We start from the raw sequence: 15,875 nt of genomic DNA on the forward strand, positions 1-15,875 counted from the left end.
TTTAAAAACAAATTAAAATGAAATAGATGAGACAAATTGTATTTCCTTTAAAAATGTTCTGAAAATGGTGTAATATTCGATTGAAGTGGTTTTGAAAATCCAAGCAAATCGATTAATTTAAGTTTAACCAATAACTCATCACCAAATTAATACAGTTCAATTCATGGCCACGGATTTGTTATTCTCACTTTTATGTGGGAGTAAGATTAACCAACATAAAATTATTTACAAATTAGACTCTTTTTTTATTTTTGAAAAAATCAATAATTAAAATTTGTCTCTCTATTTTTTACTTTTTACACATTTTTTTTCGTTCAATCAAAATTTTTAAGAGATGAATCAGTTACTTCTGCTAGGATTTATCATTCATTCTTTATCCTTTTCCAGACGAGACAATTCTTTTTAGCATTCCTCCTCCCCCTTCTCTTTTTATATATTGCTGCTTTGTTCTTCTTCCTCACTACTAACTCCGGTCTCGGTCCTTCTCTCGCACCTCTGCCCCTTGCGAACTAGCCTTTTTAAGGTGCAGTTTCCCACTTTTCTTAGGTACTTAACATATTGTCATAATTTACCTCTCCTCATTACTCTCTTCCGATAGACAACCTCTACTCCACACTACATTTGTTATGCTTTTTCTTAATCTGCATTTTATTTGTGTATATTGATTATATTCTGATATTTGCAGAGCTTAAAAAGAACAAAAAAAGGTTAAATTAATTTAAGTTTCGGGCTTGAAATTCCTCAAGGAAGAGAGAAAATTCCTAATAAACAACTTAGTCTTACAAATGTCATTTTCATGCAGAGTATTGCACATTATGCAAAAAGATGCTCAAGAAGATCCTGCAATATTTTTCGATACGCTACATGCAAGGAGACTAGTTAATCAGGTTCTATGCCATCCTTTTGGTGTTACTTGGTGCGTAAATGCAATCTCGTGTTTTTTGAAAGAATAAGTTACAATTTCATCTGGAACCGTAGGTTCTTAAGGCATTTGAAAATAAATTTTCTAATTAGCAATTATGGTTCGTTTATTTATTGTTTTTTGTTCTCGTGTAGAAGCTGGTTTTGATATGATCTTGTATACTGTTAGGTGGATAGAAAATTGGTTAAGCAGACAGTGATGACATCAATATATGGTGTCACGTACATTGGTGCGCGGGAGCAGATAAAGAGGAGGTTGAAAGAAAGAGAATCCGATTTAGATGACGACGAACTCTTTGGCACTTCTTGTTATGCTGCAAAGGTGAGAGGGTGACAATAACTCTATATTATAGATATATATTATCCTTGTAGCATAACATGTATTGCTTGTTTAATCTCATTTCCTTCTCAGGTCACCTTAACTGCCTTAGAGGAGATGTTTCAAGGTGTAGGGAATATTATGAAATGGCTTTGTGATTGTGCAAAAGTATATTACAATCTTCCTTCTACCTACATGTGTGATGCACATATTCTGATTCTTGTTTCATTTTTTTGTTGTCGTCGTTGTATTAGTAATAGAATTGGTATGACAATAACCTTGAATAGGTAATTGCATCTGAAAATCAGCCAGTCTGCTGGACCACTTCTCTTGGACTTCCTGTTGTGCAACCTTACCGGATACTTGGAAGGCATATTGTAAGTATAGTAGAATTTCCATGAAATATACTTCTCAGGATATGTTTGGATGGAGGATTATCGTTTTATTCTTTCAATTTTTAAAAAAGAACTTCAAAATATTGTTTACTGTAAACCTCAATTCGTCATCCCTTCCAAAATCTTCCATGCCAAATATACCCTCAAATTATGAGTTTATGGCTTTATATAGGTTAATGCTATTATTATGTGATGGGTTACAGGTCAAAACTTCACTTCAGATGTTGACATTGCAACGAAAAACAGATAAGGTAAGCTTAACATCATGTATAGATATTTGGATCATTTACTTCGGAGGCAATTAGATTTTATCTATTAACTATTTTATGCTTTGCCCAAGGCATCCCTATTGATTATAATTTATAAGAAGTTATGATATGAAAATAACACCAAGATTCAAAACATAGGGAAGCTAAATAACATTGAAACTATTCAGAAATTTGTACTCCTTCAATGACCCAAATAATAGCTTAGGATTTAAATTTTTAACAATAATATGAAATTGTTTTGTTCTATAAATGTTCTAGGTCATGGCAAAGAGGCAGAGGACAGCATTTCCCCCAAATTTTGTTCATTCACTTGATGGTACTCATATGATGATGACTGCAGTGGCCTGCAAAAAAGAAGGCTTGAATTTTGTAGGTTTTTGCTAGTTAGGTTCTTCCCATTCAGATTTGATTTATAATTATTAAAATGCTTACAAGGAATGATTTCTGTTCATACATTTAGGGGTTCATGACTCATATTGGACGCATGCGTGTGATATGGATAGAATGAACAAAATACTCGGAGAGAAGTTTGTTGAACCCTATGAGACCCCAGTACTAGAAAATGTATGGTTTAGATGTTAACGTCATTTACATGATATGCTATTATTTTTAATATCTGGTATTCTTGGGAATATTTGAGGGGAAATTGATTTTATTATCTTTAGTTTCGTTGGTATTTTCATACTTGCTTGTGTAATTAAATAGTGGATACTTCTTTAGGTATTGTGCTTTATTTTCTACAACTTGAAATCTGGTTTGAATTTCGCAAAAAAAAAAGAAGGGAAAAACCATTCTATGTTTTTAGTAAATGGGGAAACTTATGTGACTAGATGCAAAGGTTGATATTAATGGTTAATTTAGTTTATTTTATATTTTTATAAATATCCTCTTTGTAATTTCTAGGTTACTGCTAGATCTGTTAACCTGTTCTTATTTGTGAGCAGTTACTGGAGAGCTTCCAGGGGTCTTTCTCAACATTAATGTTCCCCCCATTACCGGAACGGGGAGACTTCGACCTAAGGGAAGTTTTAGAGTCACCATATTTCTTCAACTGATCTTTCTGCAGCCCTCTGTAGGGCATGGACTCTTTCTTTAGGGTTTATTGACTGCATTTTGAGTTATTTCGGCATGTGCATAATAGCAACAACAGTTCTTCCGAATGCGTTTGGGATACAGGCCGTTCCTCAGTGACATTATATATCTTTGAAGGAATCCACGGTCTTGAGGAGGACTCTTGTCTGGTATGATAATATAAATTCACTCGTCCCACTGGAATTTTTGAGGGTATATACCTTAACACCAGATAGAAGCTTTCGTAGCTTTTGCAACCATGATGCTTTCAAAAAAAAAATAACCAAGGGATAAAGCTTGGCATTGCTAGTTAGTGAGTGTAGTAGTTATTGATTTCAAGAATTTAGGAAGAGATCTGTAAATAAGTTCAGCTCACAAGTCTCCATGAAATTTATTGTGGACATTATATGCACCAAAAATAGAAAAAGAATATGAGCCCTTTTTAGCTCGTGAAATTTCAGAGACCAGATGAAGTACTTATCTTTCCTTCCTTAAATAAACATCTTCATGCATATGGAAAAACAATGAAGATTTTTCATAAGCATCTACATTTGCAAACCACCTTTAACATGATGAAATATTAAAATGTCATTTCCCTATCACAATGGAGCCCTCCATTAATCCTCTTAATACCACATACCTACTTCAAATAAACCTTTTACAATGGCAACAACAAAATTGTTTTCCAAATGACTCCATTCTGTACTTCAAAAAAAAAAAAAGAAAAAAAAAGAGAAAGTCACTTGTTAGTAGCATTTTGATATCCTGTGGCTGTACCAATGGTAAAGTGCATCTCAATTTGCCATGTCTGCTAAATACACTACTGTTGTAACTTAAACACCAAGTAACCTCATCGTCATCCTTCCACTTCTAGTTGATAAAAGGACGCAGGTCAATGAGTTGTCCAACCAACTCTGCAGGTTCAATGAATCTTACCAGGTTCTTCCAAATCCTCCCTCGATATCTATTATTTCTTGAAATCGGCAACGTTATGCATAAATCTGCTCAGTAGCCATATTTGTCATTTAAAGAAGTTCGTCCATCACCTGATTGTCCTGCACACACGATACAGGAAAATATGAACATTCTGAAAAAATGACAATTCAATCATATAGTAAGGACATTGAAACCAATTATGCTTACCTTGAGGGGGAACCCATGTGTCATCTGTCTGATCGTTCAAAATTGATGATTTTTCAGGCCCAAGCACTCTTTTAGGCTTCCTCTTCTCCTCATCTTGGTTTTTCACATCATCAGTTGCATACAATGCCCTTTTGTGCTTTAATAATAAAGCCACAGCATCCTCAGACATTTTTTCACCCACAGGAGCAGAAGTCGATTGCCGAGTGACATCATTACTATTTGCACCCGTCATCTCAACTTGTTTTCTTTTCCTTAAAATCAGACCAGGAGCAGCAGACTCAATATTAGATTCTCTAATCTTTGCATCATCACCTGAACCCAAAATTTTGTTCCTGTCCTTGTAGTCAATGAACTGGTTGGACTCGTCCGTATCATGCAAAGGGGCTATTGGTTGTTGGTTATCATCTGTAACCCTGTCCTCTACAGCCCCAAGCTACTGGGGCTTTGGAACCGTGTATACAACATTATCACCCTCCACTTTGTCACTTCTAGGTTCTGACTTGTCCAAATCCATAGTTGCATCTCCACCAGGTTTCCCTTCTTGTATGGAGTTATCTGCCTTTGCACAAGTGTCACTAATTTTCTGGGTTTCCACAAGTGGTTTCTTGTTATCGACCATAGTACAAGGTTCAATGATTTTCTGGGTTTGTGCTTGTGGTTTCTTTTTTATGTTAGAGGCAACTTCTTGAGATTTGTTTGATTTGGGTTCTTGTGTTTTTAACTCCCTTTTCTTGACAGCTTCGCCTGTTGGGTCAGCAATCTTCAATAAGTAGTAAATCCTATCCAACTCGGACTAAAGAATTGACAACTCCTTCTCAAGCTGCACACTTTTGTCTTGAACTGACAGCAACAAAGAAATCAACAAGGATAAGCTAACGTGTGCTAATGAAACGTCCAATTTAAGACTTGTAATTGCACATGAACGAGACAACTCATTTTCTAGTATTACTTCCAAACACATCAAAGCACACAATTGCATACAATGAATATGTGCAAATATAAGCAAGCAGCCAGAAAAAGCAAACAAATATCACTCTTATCAAGTTGGGATGAAAGTCCAGACATGTAAGCATCAAGGGAATCATCAACTTCATCTTGTTTGGCAGACTCTGATGACATTTTATTCTTTTCAATTATAAGCAACTCTTTCTTCTCATTCATCTCCTGGATAATGGCATCTTTTTTATCCAGAAGAGTATCAGCAGTCTCAATAGATTGGTTGTCACCAGGCTTCTGGCGAGAAGACGTTTTCTTTGTGCGGTCAAAAAATTCATCATCACCGTCGCTATACAATGCAAGTAATAACCATAGTGCTTTTAGTTTTAGTGCATCACGTTATACATATGGTATATATAAACCAAGATAGCACATGAAATATCATATTTGCTCCATAGTCTAAAATAGCAGCTTCTCAAAAAGGAGATAAAAGCATGTAAATAGCATTAAGCAGTTCAGATTATGAGTATATCCTCTGTCAAAAACAAAAAATCCTAAAAATCACAGCATGTCACAAATTATGTGAGACCCAAAACCTTAGAAAAAGGGATATCATGAGCTAATTTCAAATTCAGTATTTCTGTAGCTTTAATTTCAAATATTTCTTTATTAAAAAAAATTAAAGCAAGTTTTGATTGATCGAATTTAAAAATAAATTGAGATTTTTATCCAATTTTATAATTATTGGATTTGAACATTTTATTGAAAATAATTTGTGAAATTGATGAACAAATTAGTATTTTACACATTATTATTGTTGGATTAGAATTTACTTCTAATTATTATATTATCCCTATTTTTAATTGAAATTACAAAATTACCCTTGTACCCAATTTTACCCTAATCCTATAACTCAACACACACAACCCTAACCCTAAAACCCTACCCGGTTACCCGGTTCCCTTGAACCAAAACACACAATGCGCACCTAACCCTACAGTAGCAGCAGCTGCAAGCTGAACGAAGGAAAGAAAGAGGGGGAAGCAGGGGAGGGGTTCCGTGGAAGCAGATTGAGGGAGAAGAAGAGAGGGGGCGATCTCTAATTGTTGAATGGAGGAGAGCGAAGGGGACCTCGCTGCCGTGCTCAGCCCACTGCGCCTCGCCGCCAGTGCCGTCAATGTCACCATCGATGGAGGAGAAGGGAGAGAGCGCTCGCGAGGAGCTGCTGCAGAAGCCACCGCCGTGCATCCTCGTGCCGTCGCTGGAGATCTGGCCGTCGTCGTTGATCATCCTTGCGCCGCGTCGGAGACAGAACTACGAACTGAAGGGAGCGCGACCCACAGCCACCAACAGAGAAGCAAGAGTGCGGGGAAAGTGAAGCCACCACTGTCACCGTCGCCTGTGGAGCCGCTGCCGCACTTGACCTCCATTGCTGTTGCACTTTTACCGCCGCCATTCTTGCCGCTGGTAAGCTGCGTCGGAAGGAAAGCGCCGCCGCCGTGCCCTGTTAGAACTTCTGGAGCCGCGTTGGAGCTTGCTGCGATAAAAAAAGGACGAGATTAGGGCTAGCGCTTTTGTGCCTGGTAAGGTCCTACAACAGCTGCTGCTCTTGCTCCATTTTGGTTTATTCTGCCTCTGTTTAATGGTTATCCTTGGTGCCGTTCTGTCCGTTAGAGCTGTTGTTGTCGATTTGGAGTTGCTGCGGGATGGGGCCACTAGGAGAGTATTGCTGCTACTGAACCACGGGCTCTGCGGCCGAGACTCTGCCATTGAAGAACACTCTTCCAGTAAGGATTTTAATTGAGGTTTCTATCTTTTTGGATTTCGAGAAGGTTTTAATGCTGCGTGGTTTTTATATTTGATCCACCAGAGCTTCTAGCTGCCGCCGGAGCTGTTGCCGGGCCTATTCGAAATCGTAGCTGCCTAATTGTATTATTTCAGTAAGAAATTATGTTTCGAAAAGTCTCGCGTTAGTTTTCGGTTGTGTTTAGTTAATAAATGAGTTTTGGTAACGTGGGGTCGAGTCCTGATTATTATATGTTGTGATTAGTGTTGCTATGGTTATTGCGAAAGTGGCTGGGAACTGAGGTTTTGGTTGCCATAGATTTTGAGTTGAGGCGAAAAGGACTCTGAGACGTTTGAGTTATGGATTTGCGTGTTGAGGTAGGGGTGCTTTCCGAAAACTATAGTTTATTATTGGAATTATTATATATGGATACTGATGTGATGCAACGTGTATTTGGTAATTGTATCAGCCTTATGTATTATTTGATTGTCTCAAAAGCTTATGAATGTTTGTTGGCTGTGCGGCTTTGTGAAATGGAATGTTTGTAGTTGATTCTTTAAATATTTAAAATTTGAGTTTAATCCGTTGGGGATTAATTTGAGCTGAGTTGACTCTCTTGATAATGTGAAAGATAGAATACTCTTAAAATTAAGCCTGGTTTGCTTTAATTGATTTGGTTTTGATAAATGATTTGTTGCTTAACCGATTCTTTAAAGCTTTGGAAATGAGTTAAATCGGTTGATATCGAGTTGATTTTGAAATAATTTCCTTGAGATATGCCACTGAGGCGACTGTTGGATTTACCTTGTTTTTGAATTGATTTCTGGTTTTGAGTTGTTGAAAAGGAATGAGGAACGATTTAGTTGGAACCCGAACCGGGTGGCAAAGTCCAAGTTTTAGGGGAGGTGCTGCCGAAATTTCTATAAAATCAGAGTCCTTATTGAAATGTTGTTTGGAAAAATGTTGAGTTAAAGACTTCAACTATTTTATTTGAATTATCAAGAAAAGGATGATTCGTGCTTTTGAAATGAGTTATTAAAGTGGAAATTGTGATTTAGTCTTGCTTCTTAAGAAAGGCCTTGTATCTCTTTCAGGAGAAGGTTATTTAGATGAAACTTGTATTTTAAAGCTGTTTGAATGTGAAAAGGGTTTATGCCTTTGAATTTGAATTGGGGGTTTCAATTAAAGAAGTTTCAATGACTTTGAAAGAACCTGAATGCCTATTGACAAGTTTCATTTTGAAATGTTTTGAGAAATGTTTTAAGTACTCTTTGAGTTTTGAATTCTTGCAAGACTAAAACAATTTTGAACAGTTGAAACGTTCTAGAAATTATCATGGGGTTGAAGTTGGTTTTGCCTAAGTAAAGGAAATGGCTTTGAAAGAAGTAAATGATTACATGACTCGGTTTGGCTTAGATCCTATTTTATTACTCAAATCGGAAAGCCAAGGTTTTAATGATTTTAAATGAATTTGGCGGAATGAGTTATGTTATTCTCCCTTAAAGACTTGGGACTCTGCCGGGAAACTTTTGGTTATAAAATTCCATTGTTGGATGGGTGATTTTGAATACTTTGAAATAAATCCTTAACTTGCCATGGTTTTGGAAGTTTTGGAAAGAGAATGCCAAGAGTGGCTTTGTTTTAAAAAGGGAACTCACTTTGAGTAATTTTGGCTTATGAGCCTGAGATGATTTGAGAAATGAAATTTTTAAAGCCAAAACTGAAAAGAGTTGAAACTTGATTTCAAAGTGAATGAATTGAGAAGAGTTATTTATGGCTTAATTGCCGATTGATGAATTTGATAATGTTGAATGGTGGAAGTGCTATTTTGTTATGAGCCGGAAAGGCTGTGTATGCTATTGATTTATGGCTGATTTTTGAATGAGTTATGAGCCGTATGGCTGGCTATGAATTATGAATTTAAGCTGAAGGGCTGTATTTATTGATAAATTGGATGGTTCTAGATTGAACCATGAGCCAGATGGCTGAGATGGCTGAGATGGATGTTGATCCATGGCTGGAACTGAATGAATATATGCTTGAGATACCTGGGTAGTAGCAAGGGTTGTGGTTTGTCCCACTTGCTCCAGGTCAGAGACTGTGACGCCTGGGTAGTAGCGGTAGTAGTGGTGATTCCACTCGCTCCAGGTTGAGCTTTTAAACACCTGCCAGGGTAGTAGCCGCAGTAGTGGTTATTCCACTGGCTCTGGGTTGAGCAGGTAGTAGCAATGGGGTTGTAGCTCAAACCTACTTGCTCTGCGATGGGTGTTTCTGTCCATGGTTAGCTACCAGGACGTGTCGGGTTGGCTATAGAACCGACAGATGATATCATCAGCCACTAGGAACAGGCATGCATCATGTGCATCTATGTGACATTGTTTAGGTGTGCATATTGTACTTGGTTTGCCTTTGTGATTAATTGCTAATTGTTCTACTTGCTGTAACTGTTTGTTTGTGCTTGAACTTCCTATCTGTGTTTGCAATTGGGACTCTGTTGGATTGTGGTGATTTGGTTGATGGTTGAATTGTTTGGACCTAGGGCCGTGGTTGAAATGATCTGGACCGATGGTTGGTTTCGGTTTTGTGTTTCTGATTTGGAAAAGTATGAAAGGCTATTTTGGTTCAGCATAGATAAACCCTTTTGAAAGGCTTTTGATGTTTTTGAGAATTGAACGGTTGCTCTTTCAGAAAAGATTTCTGACTTTACTTTTATTGAAAACCGTTGTTTTTGAAAAGAGGCATAAGACGGTTAATAATCACTGGTGCGGTTATCTTCACGTATCCTATTACAGTAATTCCCAAAAACCTTCTATTGAGAACCCTTTCGAGGATGATGTTCTCACTCCCTACATTTTTCCCCTTTCACGATATGGGTACAGAAGTCTCGAAGAATATAGTTAGTTGTGGTTGAAATGTTCTGTATTGTTTTACATTATTATTTATTGTACCCTCACCTCTATCTTGAGATATTCTGTAAGAGGGATAGGAATTATATTGGATACTGCTTGTAATATTATTTATAAATATATGTATCTATATGGATGTATCCTTTATGAGTTTTTGTAAGTTGTATGGTATGCATGGACGTACGTTGTATAGAAAAAGTATTTTGGGAGCGGTTTTGCGGTTTAAATTTTTAAACAGGCTCATATTTTAGTATTAAATAGTATAAGTGTCATCGTAATGTCTGAGCTATCAGAGTAGCGTAGCCGGAAGCGTGAGCTTTGGTAGTTAGGATGTTACATTATGGTATCAGAGCAGTCCTTCCTGTAGAGCCTGAGGAATGGAGCGATGGTACGCGCGAAATTGTGATCAATACTTTTCACAAATCAAATAATCCCCGGTAATGAATCCAAAAACTTGGTGTTCAATACCATGGCATAAACACAACTTCGCACAACTAACCAGCAAGTGTACTGGGTCGTCCAAGTAATAAACCTTACGCGAGTAAGGGTCGATCCCACAGAGATTGTTGGTATGAAGCAAGCTATGGTCACCTTGTAAATCTTAGTCAGGCAGACTCAAATGGATATGAATGATGATATACGAAAAAAACATAAAGATAAAGATAGAGATACTTATGTAATTCATTGGTAGGAATTTCAGATAAGCGTATGAAGATGCTTGTCCCTTCCGTCTCTCTGCTTTCCTACTGTCTTCATCCAATCCTTCCTACTCCTTTCCATGGCAAGCTTAAGCAAGGGTTTCACTGTTGTCAGTGGCTACCTCCCATCCTCTCAGTGGAAATGTTCAACGCACCCTGTCACGGCACGGCTATCCATCTGTCGGTTCTCGATCAGGCCGGAATAGAATCCAGTGATTCTTTTGCGTTTGTCACTAACGCCCCGCCCTCAGGAGTTTGAAGCACGTCACAGTCATTCAGTCATTGAATCCTACTCAGAATACCACAGACAAGGTTAGACCTTCCGGATTCTCTTGAATGCCGCCATCAGTTCTAGCCTATACCACGAAGATTCCAGTTAGAGAATCCAAGAGATATTCACCCAATCTAAGGTAGAACGGAGGTGGTTGTCAGGCACACGTTCATAGGTGAGAATGATGATGAGTGTCACGGATCATCACATTCATCAAGTTGAAGAACAAGTGATATCTTAGAACAAGAACAAGCGGAATTGAATAGAAGAACAATAGTAATTGCATTAATACTCGAGGTACAGCAGAGCTCCACACCTTAATCTATGGTGTGTAGAAACTCCACCGTTGAAAATACATAAGAACAAGGTCTAGGCATGGCCGAATGGCCAGCCTCCCAAAGAGGGTTCAATCATAAAAACATGATCAAAAGCTTCAAATACAATAGTAAAAGGTCCTATATATAGAGAACTAGTAGCCTAGGGTGTACAGAGATGAGTAAATGACATAAAAATCCACTTCCGGGCCCACTTGGTGTGTGCTTGGGCTGAGCATTGAAGCATTTTCGTGTAGAGACTCTTCTTGGAGTTAAACGCCAGCTTTTATGCCAGTTTGGGCGTTTAACTCCCATTCTTGTGCCAGTTCCGGCGTTTAACGCTGGAAATTCTGAGGGTGACTTTGAACGCCAGTTTGGGCCATCAAATCTTGGGCAAAGTATGGACTATCATATATTGCTGGAAAGCCCAGGATGTCTACTTTCCAACGCCGTTGAGAGCGCGCCAATTGGGCTTCTGTAGCTCCAGAAAATCCGCTTCGAGTGCAGGGAGGTCAGAATCCAACAGCATCTGCAGTCCTTTTTGGTCTCTGAATCAGATTTTTGCTCAAGTCCCTCAATTTCAGCCAGAAAATACTTGAAATCACAGAAAAACACACAAACTCATAGTAAAGTCCAGAAAAGTGAATTTTAACTAAAAACTAATAAAAATATACTAAAAACTAACTAGATCATACTAAAAACATACTAAAAACAATGCCAAAAAGCGTACAAATTATCCGCTCATCACAACACCAAACTTAAATTGTTGCTTGTCCTCAAGCAACTGAAAATCAAATAAGATAAAAAAGAAGAGAATATGCAATGAATTCCAAAAACATCTATGAAGATCAGTATTAATTAGATGAGCGGGGCATTTAGCTTTTTGCCTCTGAACAGTTTTGGCATCTCACTCTATCCTTTGAAATTCAGAATGATTGGCTTCTTTAGGAACTCAGAATCCAGATAGTGTCATTGATTCTCCTAGTTAAGTATGATGATTCTTGAATACAGCTACTTATTGAGTCTTGGCTGTGGCCCAAAGCACTCTGTCTTCCAGTATTACCACCGGATACATACATGCCACAGACACATAATTGGGTGAACCTTTTCAGATTGTGACTCAGCTTTGCTAGAGTCCCCAATTAGAGGTGTCCAGGGTTCTTAAGCACACTCTTTTAGCCTTGAATCACAACTTTATTTCTTTCTTTTTCTTTCTTTTTCTCTTTCTTTTCTCTTTCTTTTTTCTTTTTCTCTTTTTTTTTTCGAAATTTTTTTTTGTATTCACTGCTTTTTCTTGCTTCAAGAATCATTTTTATGATTTTTCAGATCCTCAGTAACATGTCTCTTTTTTCATCATTCTTTCAAGAGCCAACATTCATGAACCACAAATTCAAAAGACATATGCACTGTTTAAGCATGCATTCAGAAAACAAAAGTATTGCCACCACATCAAGATAATTAAACTGTTATAAAATTCAAAATTCATGCAATTCTTCTCTTTTTCAATTAAGAACATTTTTTATTTAAGAGAGGTGATGGATTCATAGGACATTCATAACTTTAAGGCATAGACACTAAGACACTAATGATCACAAGACACAAACATAGACAAACATAAGCACTAAAATTTGAAAAACAGGAAAATAAAGAACAAGGAAATTAAAGAACGGGTCCACCTTAGTGATGGCGGCTTGTTCTTCCTCTTGAAGATCTTATGGAGTGCTTGAGCTCCTCAATGTCTCTTCCTTGTCTTTGTTGCTCCTCTCTCATGGTTCTTTGATCTTCTCTAATTTCATGGAGGATGATGGAGTGTTCTTGATGCTCCACCCTTAGTTGTCCCATGTTGGAACTCAATTCTCCTATGGAGGTGTTTAGTTGCTCCCAATAGTTTTGTGGAGGAAAGTGCATCCCTTGAGGTATCTCAGGGATCTCATGATGAGTGGGGTCTCTTGTGTGCTCCATCCTCTTCTTAGTGATGGGCTTGTCCTCATCAATAGGGATGTCTCCCTCTATGTCAACTCCAACCGAATAACAGAGGTGACAAATGAGATGAGGGAAGGCTAACCTTGCCAAGGTAGAAGACTTGTCCGCCACCTTATAAAGTTCTTGAGATATAACCTCATGAACTTCTATTTCTTCTCCAATCATGATGCTATGAATCATGATAGCCCGGTCTATGGTAACTTCGGACCGGTTGCTAGTGGGAATGATTGAGCGTTGGATAAACTCCAACCATTCTCTAGCCACGGGTTTGAGGTCATGCCTTCTCAATTGAACCGGCTTCTCTCTTGAATCTCTCTTCCATTGGGCGCCCTCTTCACATATGACTCTGAGGACTTGGTCCAACCTTTGATCAAAGTTGACCCTTCTAGTGTAAGGATGTTCATCTCCTTGCATCATGGGCAAGTTGAATGCCAACCTTACATTTTCCGGACTAAAATCCAAGTATTTCCCCCGAACCATAGTAAGATAATTCTTTGGATCCGGGTTCACACTTTGATCATGGTTCTTGGTGATCCATGCATTGGCATAGAACTCTTGAACCATTAAGATTCTGACTTGTTGAATGGGGTTGGTAAGAACTTCCCAACCTCTTCTTCGGATCTCATGTCGGATCTCCGGATATTCACTCTTTTTGAGTGAAAAAGGGACCTCGGGGATCACCTTCTTCAAGGCCACAACTTCATAGAAGTGGTCTTGATGCACCCTTGAGATGAATCTTTCCATCTCCCATGACTCGGAGGTGGAAGCTTTTGCCTTCCCTTTCCTCTTTCTAGAGGTTTCTCCGGCCTTGGATGCCATAAATGGTTATGGAAAAACAAAAAGCAATGCTTTTACCACACCAAACTTAAAAGGTTTGCTCGTCCTCGAGCAAAAGAAGACAGAAGAGAGGAGAAGAAGAAGAAATGAGGAAGAAGGGAATGGCTTTGTGTTCGGCCAAAAAGGGGGAGAAGTAGTGTTTAGGTTGTGGGAAAATGAAGGAGTGAAGGAGGGTTTATATAGGAGTGGGGGGAGGGTGATGGTTCGGTCATGTATGGGTGGGTTTGGGAGGGAAAGTGGTTTGAATTTGAAGGGTGAGGTAGGTGGGGTTTTATGAAGGATGGATGTGAGTGGTGAAGAAAAAGATGGGATTTGATAGGTGAAGAGTTTTTGGGGAAGAGGTGTTGAGGTGATTGGTGAATGGGTGAAGAAGAGAGAGAGTGATGGGGTAGGTGGGGATCCTGTGGGGTCCACAGATCCTGAGGTGTCAAGGAAAAGTCATCCCTGCACCAAATGGCATGCAAAAATGCGTTTTTAGCCATTTCTGGCGTTAAACGCCAGGCTGGTGCCCATTTCTGGCGTTTAACGCCAGCTTCTTGCCCTTTTCTGGCGTTTAACGCCAGTCTGGTGCCCCTTTCTGGCGTTAAACGCCCAGAATGGTGCCAGACTGGGCGTTAAACGCCCAACAGCTAGCCTTACTAGCGTTTAAACGCCAGCACGCTCTCCTCCAGGGTGTGCTGTTTTTCTTTCTGCTTTTTATTCTGTTTTTGCTTTTTTATTGATTTTGTGACTTCTCATGATCATCAACCTACAAAAAAATATTAAATAACAAAGAAAAATAGATAAAAACATAACATTGTGTTGCCTCCCAACAAGCGCTTCTTTAATGTCAGTAGCTTGACAGAGGACTCTCATGGAGCCTCACAGATACTCAGAGCAATGTTGGAACCTCCCAACACCAAACTTAGAGTTTGAATGTGGGGGTTCAACACCAAACTTAGAATTTGGTTGTGGCCTCCCAACACCAAACTTAGAGTTTGACTGTGGGAGCTCTGTTTGGCTCTGTTTTGAGGGAAGCTCTTCATGCTTCCTCTCCATGGTGACAGAGGGATATCCTTGAGCCTTAAACACCAAGGATTCTTCATTCACTTGAATGATCAAATCTCCTCTATCAACATCAATCACAGCCTTTGCTGTGGCTAGGAAGGGTCTGCCAAGGATGATGGATTCATCCATGCACTTCCCAGTCTCTAGGACTATGAAATCAGCAGGGATGTAATGGTCTTCAACTTTTACCAGAACATCCTCTACAAGTCCATAAGCTTGTTTTCTTGAGTTGTCTGCCATCTCTAGTGAGATTTTTGCAGCTTGCACCTCAAAGATCCCTAACTTCTCCATTACAGAGAGAGGCATGAGGTTTACACTTGACCCTAAGTCACACAAGGCCTTTTTGAAGGTCATGGTGCCTATGGTACAAGGTATTGAAAACTTCCCAGGATCCTGTCTCTTTTGAGGTAGTTTCTGCCTAGACAAGTCATCCAGTTCTTTGGTGAGCAAAGGGGGTTCATCCTCCCAAGTCTCATTTCCAAATAACTTGTCATTTAGCTTCATGATTGCTCCAAGGTATTTAGCAACTTGCTCTTCAGTGACATACTCATCCTCTTCAGAGGAAGAATACTCATCAGAGCTCGTGAATGCCAGAAGTAAGTCCAATGGAACCTCTATGGTCTCATTTTGAGCCTCAGATTCCCATAGTTCTTCATTGGGGAACTCATTGGAGGCCAGTGGACGTCCATTGGGGTCTTCCTCAGTGGCGTTCACTGCCTCTTCTTCCTCTCCAAATTCGGCCATGTTGATGGCCTTGCACTCTCCTTTTGGATTTTCTTCTGTATTGCTTGGGAGAGTACTAGGAGGGAGTTCAGTAATTTTCTTGCTCAGCTGACCCACTTGTGCCTCCAAGTTTCTAATGGAGGACCTAGTTTCAGTCATGAAACTTTGAGTGGTTTTGATTAGATCAGAGACCATGGTTGCTAAGTCAGAATTGTTCTGCTTAGAACTCTCTGTCTGTTGCTGAGAAGATGATGGG

General features: G+C 39.0%; 2 protein-coding genes across 5 annotated transcripts in view; both read left to right on the plus strand.

The window, feature by feature from the left end:
• The first annotated feature begins 785 nt into the window (after nucleotides 1-785).
• On the plus strand, nucleotides 786-3,041 carry LOC112707056 (DNA-directed RNA polymerase 1A-like). The gene is made up of 8 exons (XM_025758648.2): nucleotides 786-887; nucleotides 1,091-1,243; nucleotides 1,334-1,408; nucleotides 1,528-1,617; nucleotides 1,839-1,886; nucleotides 2,163-2,277; nucleotides 2,365-2,468; nucleotides 2,849-3,041. The coding sequence occupies exons 1-8, from the start codon at nucleotides 786-788 to the stop codon at nucleotides 2,957-2,959; spliced, it is 798 nt and encodes a 265-aa protein (XP_025614433.1). The 3' UTR covers nucleotides 2,960-3,041.
• A 2,949-nt stretch (nucleotides 3,042-5,990) lies between these two features.
• LOC112800847 (uncharacterized) overlaps nucleotides 5,991-15,875 on the plus strand; it is a 37,325-nt gene continuing 27,440 nt past the window's right edge. For 2 of the 4 annotated variants that reach the window (XR_011862094.1, XM_072196560.1), the window contains exons 1-4: nucleotides 6,020-6,637; nucleotides 6,729-6,841; nucleotides 6,925-6,994; nucleotides 7,105-7,217. The gene's annotated coding sequence lies outside the window, so the exon portion shown is untranslated. Of the gene's footprint in view, nucleotides 6,638-6,728; nucleotides 6,842-6,924; nucleotides 7,375-15,875 lie in introns of those variants that run through there. The other 2 variants (XR_011862093.1, XR_003201533.3) reach the window with 2 other exon arrangements.

The sequence above is a fragment of the Arachis hypogaea genome, chromosome 1 (assembly GCF_003086295.3).
Source record: "Arachis hypogaea cultivar Tifrunner chromosome 1, arahy.Tifrunner.gnm2.J5K5, whole genome shotgun sequence".
Taxonomy (NCBI): domain Eukaryota; kingdom Viridiplantae; phylum Streptophyta; class Magnoliopsida; order Fabales; family Fabaceae; genus Arachis; species Arachis hypogaea.